Raw genomic sequence first — 13,818 nt, 5'->3', positions numbered from 1 at the left:
ACATCTTCTTAATCTACTAGCCTGTCCTCACACACTTGTGATGTTTTCATATCTTGGGTATTGTGAATAGTGCCTCAGTGAACATAGGGGTGCATGTATCTTTTCAAATTAGTGGTTTTTTTCTTTTCCTTAAAAAGATAAATTTTATTTATTTATTTTTTTTAAAGATTTATTTATTTATATAAGCTCTGGGTACAGTCAGAAGCGCGGGAGGGTGAGAGAATTCACCAGAGCCAGAGCCAGAGCGGGGAGCAGAGCAGGCAGAAGAACCGAAGCACACTGCTGAGGGGAGCAGCGGGCGGCAGGAGAGGTCTGCGCGCCATGTGGGACCCTCCTCCGGTGGCCGGGGAGCAGCCGGGGATCGAACCGGCGCTGCAGAGGCTGCGGGCAGCTTCGCAACCCAGCGTACAACCACTGCGCCACCGGGAAGGCCCTTATTTATTTTTTATAATTTTTTACATCATTGTTCATTTTTAAGCAGTATTTGCTTCTCCCCATCCCCTCAGGTGTAGTCCCCATAGAGTTTCCTTCCCCAAGGCACCCGTGCACCATCACCTCAGTCCCCTGTGCTCCTCCCACCCTCCCCCTGATCCCTCTCCCTCCTCCTCCCCTGCAGGATGTCTCTGATTTATACTTGTCCATTTTTGCTTTGTTGTGTTTTGTACTGTTATTATTGTTTTACACTGATGTCTTATTTGCTTCCCCTATATTTCTGTTATAAGTGAAACCATCAAAAAATTAGTGTTTTCATAATCTTTGGATAAATACCTAGAAGTAGAATTACTGGGATCATATGGTAGTTCTATTTTAACTTTTTGAGGAAATTCCATGCTGTTTTCTGTTGGGACTGCCATCAACAGTATACAGGAGGCTTCTTTTTCTCCATATCCTCATCAACACTTGTTTTGCTTATTTAACAAGACATATTTTGTTCACAAGTCTGTCACTTGGCTGGATGATTCTAGTGATCTGGACCTGCCAGCTATTGGTTGACTGGAAGGGTTGGCTGGTCGTGTTTAGGTTCCCTCCTTTATGGGCAACATCAGAGCCATTGCAATGGCTTTTCTACCTATCAACAGCATGTTTTTATGGAAAAAGGAGAGGAGCAAAAGAGATGCAATCCTCTTGCGGCCTGGAGCCAGGACACTGGTGCAATGTCACTTCCTCCTCATCCTGTTGGCCAGAACAAGTCACAAGTCAGACCTGCATTCAAGGGGCAAGAAAATATATCCCACATCTCAGAGGAGCTGAGAAGTCTCATTACAGAGGAGGCGGAAATAGGAAGGCATACAAAATGTCAACCATCTTTGCTATCCGTCCACTGTGGGGGGAGCCAACCAGGAAATGTTTCACCAGTTTCTTTCCAAGTTTTCTTTTTTATTACTCTGACATCAGAATGAATTTATCAGAAAAGTTTCCAAAGATGAAGCCTTGCCCTTCCTTGGGAATGAGTGACATCCTTACCATAAAAGTCATTTAATAAGCTGAATTCCATGGTTACAGAAACATCAAAAGGGAGGAGCCTCCTTCTCAGGCTCTCAGGGTCCCTATTTTCATATACTTTTTCCCTTTCTTTCCAGATCAACAAGAACCCAATTTTTGTCCCAGGCGTCTGGGGCCCTTATTTCTCAGCCATGGTCCCTGGGTTCTGGCTGAGTGAAGGTGGTCAGAGCGTTACTGGAAAACTGGTAAGTTGACACTTTTTCCATATGATCTTTAATGTTTTTATACCTTTGACAGGTACCTTTGTCCCACTACCCATATAGCCAGGATCTGGAATGCAGACTCCTACCTCAGAAGAACTGACTTTCTCTTAGCATACAGACTAACACGTGGTGTGTGTGCAGCAGTAGTTTGCCAAAGGAATACATGCTGGTTCAGGCAGTAGTGACTAAGGTCTCTTCTCAGCTATCCTCAGCACAACTATCCTTTTTCTTCATGGCAGCAAGAGTGATGTTCTACTGTGTGAGAAGGACCATGTTAATCTCCAACCAAAATCCTTCAGTGGTTCCCCAGAGCCCTCAGACAGATGGTATTCTGGGCTCCTCATATCCCCTGTGGTCTGTCCATTGCAGCTTCCCCCATGTACTTGTCACTAGGCAAGATGACCCTACGCACAGCTCACCCATAGTTCATCTCAGTCACCTTCTCTGTGCCTTTGAGTTTGCTTCTTTCCCTGCTCAGAGAATTCTTTACCATTTTGATAATTTCACTTTTCCTTTATGACACAATTTCAGTTATTTGTACATTCTGTTATCATATTGGTTTCCTAGTCTGTCTTCCAGGAGACTTTGAGCTTTTTAAAGATAAGGGCCATAATTATACTTAGTGTAACAAGCTCAGTGCCTGGTTTATAGAAGTGCTTGATAAAAATATCCTTGGAATCATGGGGTTGTCTAATAGGAGAGCCAGAAGAGCTCTAATAGTGAGATGAGTACTATTCCGGAGATGCAGGGCAAAGAGTTGGGACAAAACTAGGTAAATATAACTTGCAAGGAAGAAAGCATTTGTGCTGACTTTTAAAAGAGAAATAGGAGCAAACCAGACAAAGCAGGATGGGCATACTCTTCTAGACAGAATACTGGCATAGGAACAATGGGAGTGAAAAATAACAAGGCATACTTGAGGGTAATTGCAAATGGTCCAGAGTTTCAGTTGTGGCATAAACTGTTGTTAAGAGAATGACTTACAATAAAAGTTAGAGATCTGGGCAGGGACCACATCATAAGAAGTCCTTGTAAACATGCGAAGGAATTGAACTTTATCTAGTAGACCAAGATGAACCAGCAAATGGTTGAAAGAATGAACTTGATATAGTCAGACCTCAGCTGTAAATCTCTGCCTGGCGACAGTAAGGACAGAGGACTCTAAGCACATGACTGGAGGTAGAGAGACCACTTTTAGTATGCCAGCCTGCACACAAAATGCCATGAGGGCTTGAACGAAGAAAGTGCCTATGAAGACTGAGAATTGAGGTCAAGAGATCAGCAGGCCTCAGAGGGAATGGGGGTGGAAATGAGGGAAAATGAGACCTCAGTTCACTTACCCAACCCTACATTAACTATGTTATATTGAAATCATCTGTTTATGATCTGATTCGCCTACCAACTCCTCTAAATGTTTAGCTAAATTAAAAGTGATCTGACCCAAAGCCGAATAGGCATGCAAATAACCATTAGTTTCCATTTCTTAGTATATTGCTATTTTATACTGGGCTCCCTCAAATTCTCTGTAAAAGCCTGTGGAAGCATAGGTAGATGGCTGGGCTCGGTGGGCATGTTCTGTGCCCTTGCTTTAGTGCCAGCGTATAGAGATGAATATAATGAACTAGACCCCATCAAACCCTGAATTGAATAAGCTTATTGTCCAAAAGGGAAGTTTAGTGAATATAAAATGACATCTAATTGATGTTATAACCAGAGCTAGAAAAACTGAGACCACCGTATGCCTAAGTTGAAATGGGACTTGAGTTTTGCATGCTCCTATTTTAAACTAGTGTCCTGTATTTGCACAATTTTCAACTATTCATTCCCATTCTATGACACATTGAGAACCCATTACTGAAATACAGTCTGTTTTAACCCCACATCATGGTCTAATCATCCTTAGCAGACCCAGAACTCATAACTGACACAATCCAGAGGCATTTTTTTAAGAAAAATAACAATCCTTTAAACCACTTCTTTGTGCATGATGCATTGTCCATGAAGCTGTCCATCAACAGGTTTTCGGAGGCTTAGTATGCAAATGAAACATCTGTGTCAGTCTGGAAAAGCTTACCCCAGTATTTGGCTCAAAGTTTGAGCTGTTGCCATGGATATAAGCTCTCTTTACCCAAACGTATGACAAATCTTTGTGGACAAGACTCGGGTATGCCTGTTTCCTGAGTCTGAATTTAAATAAAAAATGTGATTTCTTTCTAGCCATCAATAAAATCTTCATACAATAATCCACTGGGATTTTCAACAGGAGTTATAGTGATTGTTGGTCTTTATCTAGTTAGTTGATTTTGCATCATTAACTAATCAAAATGAGGATGTAGCTTCACTTTGGGCTGTCCACATACAGGGTTTATTGACATGACCGTGGAGTCTGATTGACCCATGAGGTGCAAAGTGAAATCTTACAAAAATCTAAAAGCTAGCATAATGGACCAGAATCTGAATCTGAACAAAATAGATTGACTAATAAAACCTCAGTCCAGAGAAGCCAAACAAAGAAACAGAAACTACCTATAAAATAATTAGATGAAATAATAATAACAATAATGAAGATAATAACAAAAATGACACCTTACTGAGTGTGCTTTTGTGTTCATGGAAGCATGATCTTGTTAATCATTGAATGACATGCATAATAATCACAAGATCTAATATTTATTTTGAAGACTTATTTTCCAGTCTCAGTTCTAAGAGCTTTTTATATAATCTCTCATTCCAACCTCCTCCCTATGCTGCTCAACACAGAGCTAGCCGCAGGAAGTCAGGCAGTCTTCCATAAGTGGGTGCATAAGGAGCTCGCTGTGGGCACAGTGTCGTACTTGGTATAGTGATCATGATTTCATCCCTGTACGCATTTATTTATTGTGATGACTGTGGGCAAGGAAAAAAAATGGTTTCATGGTTCTTGTCCTCTAGTAGCTTATCCTCAAATGGGAAAGTTGGATATAGAAACTATCATTATAATTATAAATTGTAGCACATAAAAGTAGATTGCACTACCCCTGCCACCTTCTGGGAAGGCAAGGGCTAATACTCTTTGAGTAACTTATCATGTGCCAGTCACTTCTAGGCCCTTATTAAGATTCAGCCTTTCTTTGGCTCTTCACAGCTTGTCTGGGTGGTAAGTGTTATGATTGTCAGTTTTACTAGTGAATAAAGAAGCTCAGAACAGTGAGGTCACTTGATGAAGTTCTTACTTAGAAGTGAGAGAGAGAGCCTTGATTCACACACAAATGGACTACAGGAGGCTCCAGATCTTTCCCAATCTGGACCTCACTTTTGTGGACCTGCATTTCTGAGTTTTTCTTCTAGTATTTTTTGGTAGATTTCCTAAAGAAGCAACTATCATCAGTTTATGTGACTTTCTTTCCAAGTGTATTGAAGCAGATAGAGCTGACACACTTTGTAACCATGAGAATAAAGCATATGAATATCAGTATAGTCAGGATCCATGTAAAGCCATGGATGTATACCCAACATTTCACATTAGCTCATTGGAAGGACTTCATGGGATACAAAACTAACTCTGCATAAACAAATGTCTTTTTGGTCCCTCCTCCTGCCCAGGCTTTTACTCAGTTGTATCCCTGAGATCCCGCACAGCTCCCTAATTATCTTATGTCTAAACTTTCCACTCAGAAAACCTATAACTTGGTTCAGGCTTCTACCTAATATACACTGGGTAGCTTGTAAACAGTAGTACTTTATCACAATTCTGGAAGATTAATGTCCATAATAGGACCCTGGCACAGCCATTCCGGTTAGGACCCTTTTCCAGGTCACAGAGATATCTTTACATGGTAGAAGGGGAGAATGCTGGTCTCTTCAGGCCCATATAAAGACACTAATCTGGTTCATGAGAATTCCAGCTTCTTTACGTAATCATCTCCCTAAGGTCCCACTTCCCAATACCACCTCATTAGTGGATAGTATTTCAATGTATTAATTTGGGGAGGACACAAACATTTAGTCATAATGGCCTCTCTAAAGACTGCAGCTAATGAAATCTCCCTAAAATATAGACATGACCCTATCATTCTTGCTAGCACTCCCATTACCTATGGAATTAAGTCAAAACTTGAGAGTGATGCCTGTTTATACAACTAATATTTATGGGGTACTTACTATGTTTGAAACACTCTTTTGAGTGAGAAAAAGTGAATACAACATCCTCTTCTGTCTAACCTCCAAAAATCTGCCCACTTATTAAGAGGAGACAGATGATATACAATAAATAAAATTAGAAAATATTAAATAAAGTTTAGTATTGGTATAAGTTATTAAAATATAGTGAAAGCAAGCTTGTGAGTGCAGGTGAACAATATGCAAATTTCAATAAGGCCATCAGGGAAGCCTTCATTGATGTGACTTTCAAACAGCAAGGAAGACAAAGAAGTTAGCATTTGGAAACCTAGGGGATGAACATTCCAGGTCAAGGGAATAACCAGTGCAAAGATCCTGAGGGGGTTGCTTGCCTGAGGTGTTACAGGAACAGCAAAGAGACCATATGAATGGAGGAGAGTGAACCAAAATATGAATTGCTGGGGTAAATTCAAAGAGATAATATGAGTTATATTATTGGTACATGTAAGATTTTTGGCTTTTATGTGAATGGAATGGGAAGCCACTGAAGAATAATGAACCCAGGAGAGAGATGATATTATTTAGGCTTTTAAAGTATGGTTTAAAACTATCCTGCTGCCTTCTATGTTGGGATAGATCGTGGGGTGTTTTGGGGGGATATGGAAGGAAAGAGAACAGAATCTGTTGTAGTAAGCCAGCCGAGATCTGATGATAATGTTAATAGAGCTCTTAAAAAGTGGTTAGAATTGGGATGTATTTTGAAGGCAGAGCAAACAATTTCCTGATTAGAAAGAATAAGAGGTCAAGGTCTTTGAAAGATAGCTTTGCTATCACTGGAGAAGATGGGCTAGATGCCAGAGGGCTGGGAGGGGAAGGATAGAGTCAGGAATTACTCCCAGTTTTCTGGCTATAGTAACTGATACACTTCCTAAGTTGATCCTCCATTATTTGTCTTCATCTTGGTAAAAGAACATCATCATTTATATTTTTATTAAAGCCAGAAAATAAGGATTAGTTCTTGACTCCTCCTCTCTTCTCTTTGCTTACATCCAGTCCGTCATAAAGTCCATTGATTCTAATGCCAAAATGTAGATCACCAAAGCTTCTACTTTTCTTTACCTTCATTCCCAGCACCAGTGACCAAACCACCATTACCTCTCAATCCAACTGGATCTCTCTTGTCTGTGCAGTAGTCTTATAATCTCTCATTTTTTAAAATGGCCTTTCCTCCTTGTTATAGGCCTTAAACCCATCCTAAAAATCTGATTCCACCCAAACGAATCTTCCTACTTATCCAAACACTTTGTAAACTTTTATGCTGAATTATGGCTGCCAGCTTTCAGAGCTGAAATCTGAGAAGATAAAGGAAATAGGAAAATAGTTATATAGTTAGACTAACTCTGTGTAAATATTTCTAAGGCAACCATTTGGCACATACACTTGATTGTGGTAAAACTTTTATTTCATTGGGAAACAAATAGCCACTAATAGGACATTGTGTTCTTCTATACTGTGCTAAATACACTAGAGAATAGAACATAAGCAGAGAGGTCAACCCTAAAATAGGCATTCCAGGCTTTTGAAATGAATGTTCAATTATTGGAAAAACTGGCTCCTTTTCTGTTGTGGGGGCACAAAGGTAATCATCCCATAACCATAACCCTCAGGGTTTTTCTAGGCTGGCAAATAATCAAACAGGCATCAAACAGATTAAGAGAAAGAAACCAATAAGAAGTTTAATAATAGCATGTATACCTCCTGTATACATGGGACAGACCACATGACTTCAGAAGCTTAAATAGCTAAAATTGGGAATGATGGGAGAAGAGAGAAGTACAATTAGAGGATTTACTGGAGAAGGCACCACAAACAGAAGGTATGCAGATTTCAAATTATTCTTTCACCATGAAAAGGATAGAAGGAGACTAGGTCTTCCTAATCTGTGTAGGTCCTTATAGAAGTTTATATGTAAGTCTTTTTCAAAAACAATATCCTCCCAGTCTTCAGAGTCCTACCCATGAAATTAATCTTTTGCCAAAAAGATGTACTTTTTGGTGGCAGATTTTTTTCTTCCCTACACTGCAATCAGGGTGTGCTGTTATCACCCAAATGCTTGTGAAAAAATAAAAAAGTATATCTGATCATTTAAGAGATCCTGTTTTCCCAGCTATTTTTATTCTTTTGATGTATTCCTCTGAAAGCCACATCTTAACATGCAGTCACCACAGCCTGCCCTACAAAGCAACTTTTATTACCCTCATTTTACAATTATAGATGAGGCTCTAACCGGTGGTGTAACTTTCCCTAGGTAGACCAAAATAAATATAAATATAAATATAGGCCATTAATTTAAACCTAAATCTACCTATTTCCAAAGTTCTTATTTTTTTCCACTATTTAAGCCACTATTTTTATATTCAGATATTGTGGCACTAACAAACCCAGAGATGACTGCCATTGAAACAATAGTTTTTTTGCAATTATCAAGAAAAGGGTGTATTGCATATATTGCATCTATACAAGGCCACGCAGGAAGCACCAGGGCCACCCCTATTGTCTGAGACTGGGTCTTGGAGTAATTATAGCCTGGAAACAAAGGCCCATGCCTGAGGTGGTGGGGACCTGAGCTCTGGACTGGTTGATTTGCATTCAAAAAGAGTGCTGGCAGGGAAATTGAGCCCCTGACTATCTCCAGGAATTGTCTAATCTTGGGAAGAGCAGTGTGTCCAGGATCATAAGACCCCATATATCAAAGCATGAGAAATACAGAAAATAAGGAGGCATCATTAATGTAGCTGCATTTCTTTTTTTGACCCCAAAATTCAAAATCATCATTGATTTTCTTATACTTTCTAACTGATTTTCTTATACTCTCTAAGAAGTCAATCTCTAAGTTTGTTTCATTTTCTTCAAAATTTCTCTTTCATCCCTTCAGGATGCCAGGCATTGTTGTAGGCTCTGTGGATTGGAAAATAATGAAACTCTTGATTTAAAAGACCTCAGAATGTGGAGTAAGAGATAGACCTATAAACCAATGATTATGAAATATTATGACAAATATTATAGTAGAGCAAGGACAAGAATATGTGTACCTTCTATTCCCACTGTCAGCCTCTGAACCTTATTTACATTTCCTGCTTTCTGTGCCAAGTCATCTCCCTGTCCTGCGTATACTACCAGCCTAATTTTCTTTAACTTTTCATCATCTTGTTGCCCAAATCAAAATAATTCTTCAAAATAATTCTGACTTTTCCCACCCACCTCATTCATTTATACTTTCACCATTTTATTTTCTAATATAACATACAGTTGCCCTATTTAGGATCAACTAGTGTTCTGCAAAAACATACACAAAGTGTGTCTGTTATTAAGTGTGTAAAATATGGTGTCTCAAGAAGCACATGATATTATATGAGTATGTGGTGTGCTTCCATTATGGTCATGCACTACACATTTATTCAACAAATGAGCATGATACACCTACCAGGCAGGGGGATAGACCCATCGCCTTACGGTCCGAAACCATATATGTCGTTCCATCTTCAGCTTTGTAGTTATCATAGCCTCTTTATTGTCTTGCTTCTGGCCCTGTATTCTTTCAAACTCTGCCTATTCTTAGCCTCTCAGCTGAAATTTCACTTCCCCCAACTGTATAATAATTACTAAAAGAGTGACCTCTTACCTTATGCTCATCTGAATTAAATGCATTGTATTTTGTATTTTTCACTATATACCCAGAGTGCCTACGAATAGTATCTGATGAATTACGCTCTCAGCAAATACTGAGTAACTGCATTCAGCATATATCCCAGATGTTAGATCTATGCGTTCTCTTAAATGCTCATTTTAATACCTTCTCTGAACTCTTAAAGCACATCCCATATAAATTAGCATCAAATGAAGTAATTTCTTTAATTATCCATTACTGATCCCAGTAGGTTCATCATGAAACTCCCACTTGCTTGTAGACTCTTTAAAGTCTAGACTATTCCTCATCACAGCAATCCAAAGCTAAACTGGTAGGAAGTAAAAACCCTACATATTTTTTTCCATTGAAATAACCAATCATTTTGGTATTATTTTGAAACATTTCTGTAGAACTGCCCAAGTGGAATTCAATAACATGTATTGGGAAATTTAGTAGACAATCTGGCATAGTACTTAAGAACAAGGACTTAAGATACAGAGAGACCTCAGTTTGAAAACTAAATTTGTCACTATTTCTTCTGTCACGTTGGGCAAATTATTAATTTCTCTTAGTCTCAGTTTTCTCATCTCTGTAGTGTAGAATACTATCTTCATAGGAATGTTTAAGGAAGAAATTAAAAATGTGTCTAGATGCTTAGTTTAGTATGATATATGATGAGTCAATAAATGTTACATGATATTTATACTATTGTTGGCATCAAGATGCACACTTCTTGTCCTAGTGAAATGGGCAAACCCTGGGGGAAGGGGATCCCTTTTGGTAAGTCTCCACCCATGCACTTATGACTGCAGGACAGGACTCAAATGCAGAGAAAAGTGGAGAAGATTTAAAAAAAAAAAAAAGGTTTATTCACATAGAAAAGCTGAGAGAGAGAAGAAAAAGAAAATGTGTAGGTCACATATAAGTAGATACAGTGGGTTCTACCTGCAGATGGCATCAGCTGAGTACACACCAGGGTGCCCTTAGAGAGAAGCAAGCCAAGGAGGCTGGACACGCACATGTTCAGCGTTTTAAGTTCAACGTGGCGCAAACAGCTCTGCCCCTAGTTCCCTAATTCCAGCGGCACCCGTTCAGGATGTCAGATGGACAGCATGCAGAGAGGTAGAGTGCTCAGCATCTGAGATCTGGGTGGTGTGGAGATGGAGGTGGGCTCCTAAAAGCTCTACTTTTGCCATTCATGTCCACCACTAGCTTGGAGTTTTCTCCCCATTGTTTCCCTAGCACTAGCAATCCTGTTTGAAGAGGAGGCTTATCACCTCTAAAATAGCTCAGAGCTGTTAAGTGACTTGCACAAAGTCACACAGCTAGTTCCCATGAGAGCCTGAACATAACCCTAACTTTTATGGCTCCATAAGAAACTTCTTTCTCTTTACATAGCACTGACTCTCAGGAAACACACTCAGAGAAGCTGTCTCTGTGAGGCCAAAATAACAAGTTGGTTCATAGTTTGAATGAAAATAAATTGTTCACAGTGGTTATTTTGGAATACTAGCGACTCCTGTAAACACTGTGAAAATACACAGATGCAGTTCAGGGATTCCAGCAGTTTGGGTTGTGTTTTAGCAAGCAGAGTAGCAGCATGGGGAAACATCTCTCTTCCTAATGTATATTACGTACTATTTTATTTAGAGCCACCAAGTATATTATGGAATAAATCCTATAGATTTCAAAGGAGAAGATGGTTGTCTGCAGAGAGTAGATATCTCTGCTTGGATGGCTATGTCCCAGTTGCCCAGGTGATAACTTTTTAGTTGGGGAGCTTTTTCTGATAGTGTTAAGAAGCAACTCTGGTTTTTTTTGTTTTTTTTTTTCTTTTAACTGGGACTCCCCTCCTCCATAGTCTTTTTCACTCAACTTTTCCATTAGCAAGACACAGTGATTAATCCAAGGTTAGACTTTGCCTCGGGATAATAATTTAGACCAGGAGTGAGAAATCATGTGATCCAGAGGTTAGTTCTTTTAACACATAGGTTCTCCATTTACCTTGAGTTACCCTTTCTTCTTACTCACCCCTTCAGACCTCATTCTTGACCTGATACTACCTGCTGCTACCAGTTCAGCTTTTTGAGTTTTATTTCCTGCTACTCTTCTCTTTAAACATCTTTGTTTTATAAATCTAAGGGGCTGCCACTAGGTTAGGCAAAGTGAGATACTCTTGCTGAGTTAGCATTTTAACATTCTTGGATCCTCTATACACAGTTGAAAGAAATGGCATTTTAATATTCATTCTCTGACTTAAACATAGATTAGGGAAGCTATAAAGTTGACCCTTCTCTCTTTTGTTTTACAGATAGACCATGTGGTGCAGGGCCATGCTGCCTTCCCTGAACTACAAGCCAAAGCCACAGCCAGGTAATTGTACCCTGAGGTTGCCTAAAGGTCCATATGTGCTGCTGTTTGAAACATTCATTCAATAGGCAGCTGCATCATTTGTATGTTCTTCAGACAATTAAAGTGCCTGGCAGTACTTGTATGATACAGTCATCTAGATAATTCAAAGCATACATGTATTAATTTCCAAAATAATGTAGAAAACCCAAAGAACATGTTGAGGAATCTCCACACAGCTTTCCATAGTTGGACTAGTTTGCACTCCCACCAGCAGTGCAGGAAGAGTTCCATTTTCTCTGCATCCTTGCCAACATTTGTTGAGCTTCCATATGATCCAGCAATTCCACTCCTAGGTATTTACCCAAAGAATACAAAATCATTAATTCAAAAGGGCACCTGCACCCCTCTGTTTATTGCAGCACTGTTTACAATAGCTAAACTTTGGAAGCAACCCAAATGCCCAAAAATAGATGACTGGATCAAGAAGATGTGGTACATATACACCATGGAATATTACTCAGCAATCAAAAAAGATAAACTCATGCAATTTGCAACAACATGGATGGAGCTGGAATGGATCCTGTTCAGCAAAATAAGCCAGAAAGAAAAAGAAAAATACCAGATGGTCTCACTCATAGCAGGAATTTAGAAAACCTAAATAAGGGACCAGGAAAAAGACTAATTATAATAAAGTAAAAATCAAAATCAACAAGCAACTATAAACTAGAGACATACTGCGTGGGGTTGGGGGGGTAGGAGGGATTATGGTCAAAATGGGGGGGGTGGGAATTTTACGGGGACTATAACCAAGATGAAAATGCATACATTGTGCAAAGATGAAAAATGATGTTAAAAATATATAAAATAAAAATTAAAAAAAAACCCAAAGAACATAAAGATCCTCAACAACATGTCAGGAACTGTGGATAAGAAGTTCTGATGTAATAAGAACATGAATGTTGGAGTCAAAACGCCTTGGGTTCAAATCCAGATTTATTCCTTACTAGGTATATAATCTTGGGCAAGTTATTCAACCTCTTTACACTGGTCTTTTTCCCTATGTTGTGGATAACAACTGATAGGGTGTGATTTCCAAGAGTTATTGTTAAGTGAAGAAAGCAGAATGTAAAGGAGTGCTCATAATATACTTCCTTTCATAAAAAGGAGGCCATGTAAGAAAATATGTGTATATACTCATTTGTAAAAGAAATGAAGGAAAGTTAAACCATGAGACTAGTGAGATTGGTCGCCTATAAAGGAATGGAATGGAAGGCGTGGAGGAAAGGGAACGAGGTAGTAGGAGAGACCAATTATATTCTGAGCATAGTTTATTACATAATACCTACTTGAAAACTTTCCACAATAGATAGATGATTAGATTTATACAGACATGTATGCATACTGTAAAAACACATACATACACACATAAATACCAGGAAATGGGTGTGCAGTGAAGGTGAGCAAAATAAAATGAACCTATTGTATTAACAATGAAAAATATAATAACAGGGGCCTCCGCTGGTGGCGCAGCGGTTGAGCGCTAGGTTCATTCCCCGGCCGCCAGCAAGGGTCCCACAAAAAAAAGGGAAAAAGAAAAAAGAAAAATATAATAACATAGCCACACTAAAGAAGGTTTGGGAAAGAAAAAAATTAACCTATGTTTGAGAAAAAAAATTTGACAATATGCTGTATGGTTAAAAATAAAAATAACTGCATATACATATCATACTCTAATTAGTTAATTTGTTTTTCATTAGCATATGGATTAGCTATTCAGCAAAGTTTCCATGTGTACACTACAGTTGAGCACATAAATGGATATGGGTAGGAACAGGTTTATAGATGTAGATTAGATAATGAGAGCCAGGTGTCTCACAAATAGGTGTGGGGGAGCAAAAGTCTCCAAGTTATGTCATTTTATTAGAAGTTTTATTTATTCCACATAAGGGATTCTGAAGACTAGAAGGAGGTTGT

The 13,818-nt window shown here is 39.0% G+C and overlaps 1 protein-coding gene across 3 annotated transcripts in view; it reads left to right on the top strand.

Annotated features, from left to right (window-relative positions):
• Positions 1-13,818, top strand: part of FGGY (FGGY carbohydrate kinase domain containing) — a 401,889-nt gene that overhangs the window by 266,119 nt on the left and 121,952 nt on the right. For all 3 annotated transcript variants that reach the window (XM_037498322.2, XM_054690943.1, XM_054690944.1), the window contains exons 9-10: positions 1,581-1,688; positions 11,804-11,865. In XM_037498322.2, coding sequence (XP_037354219.1) covers positions 1,581-1,688; positions 11,804-11,865 — 170 coding nt within the window. The remainder of the gene's footprint in view (positions 1-1,580; positions 1,689-11,803; positions 11,866-13,818) is intronic.

Source organism: Talpa occidentalis, unplaced genomic scaffold (genome assembly GCF_014898055.3).
Source record: "Talpa occidentalis isolate TD23 unplaced genomic scaffold, MPIMG_talOcc4v2.1 talOcc4.9, whole genome shotgun sequence".
Lineage (NCBI taxonomy): Eukaryota > Metazoa > Chordata > Mammalia > Eulipotyphla > Talpidae > Talpa > Talpa occidentalis.
The sequence above is the reverse complement of the archived record's forward strand: the minus strand, read 5'-3'. Positions and strand labels throughout refer to the sequence as shown.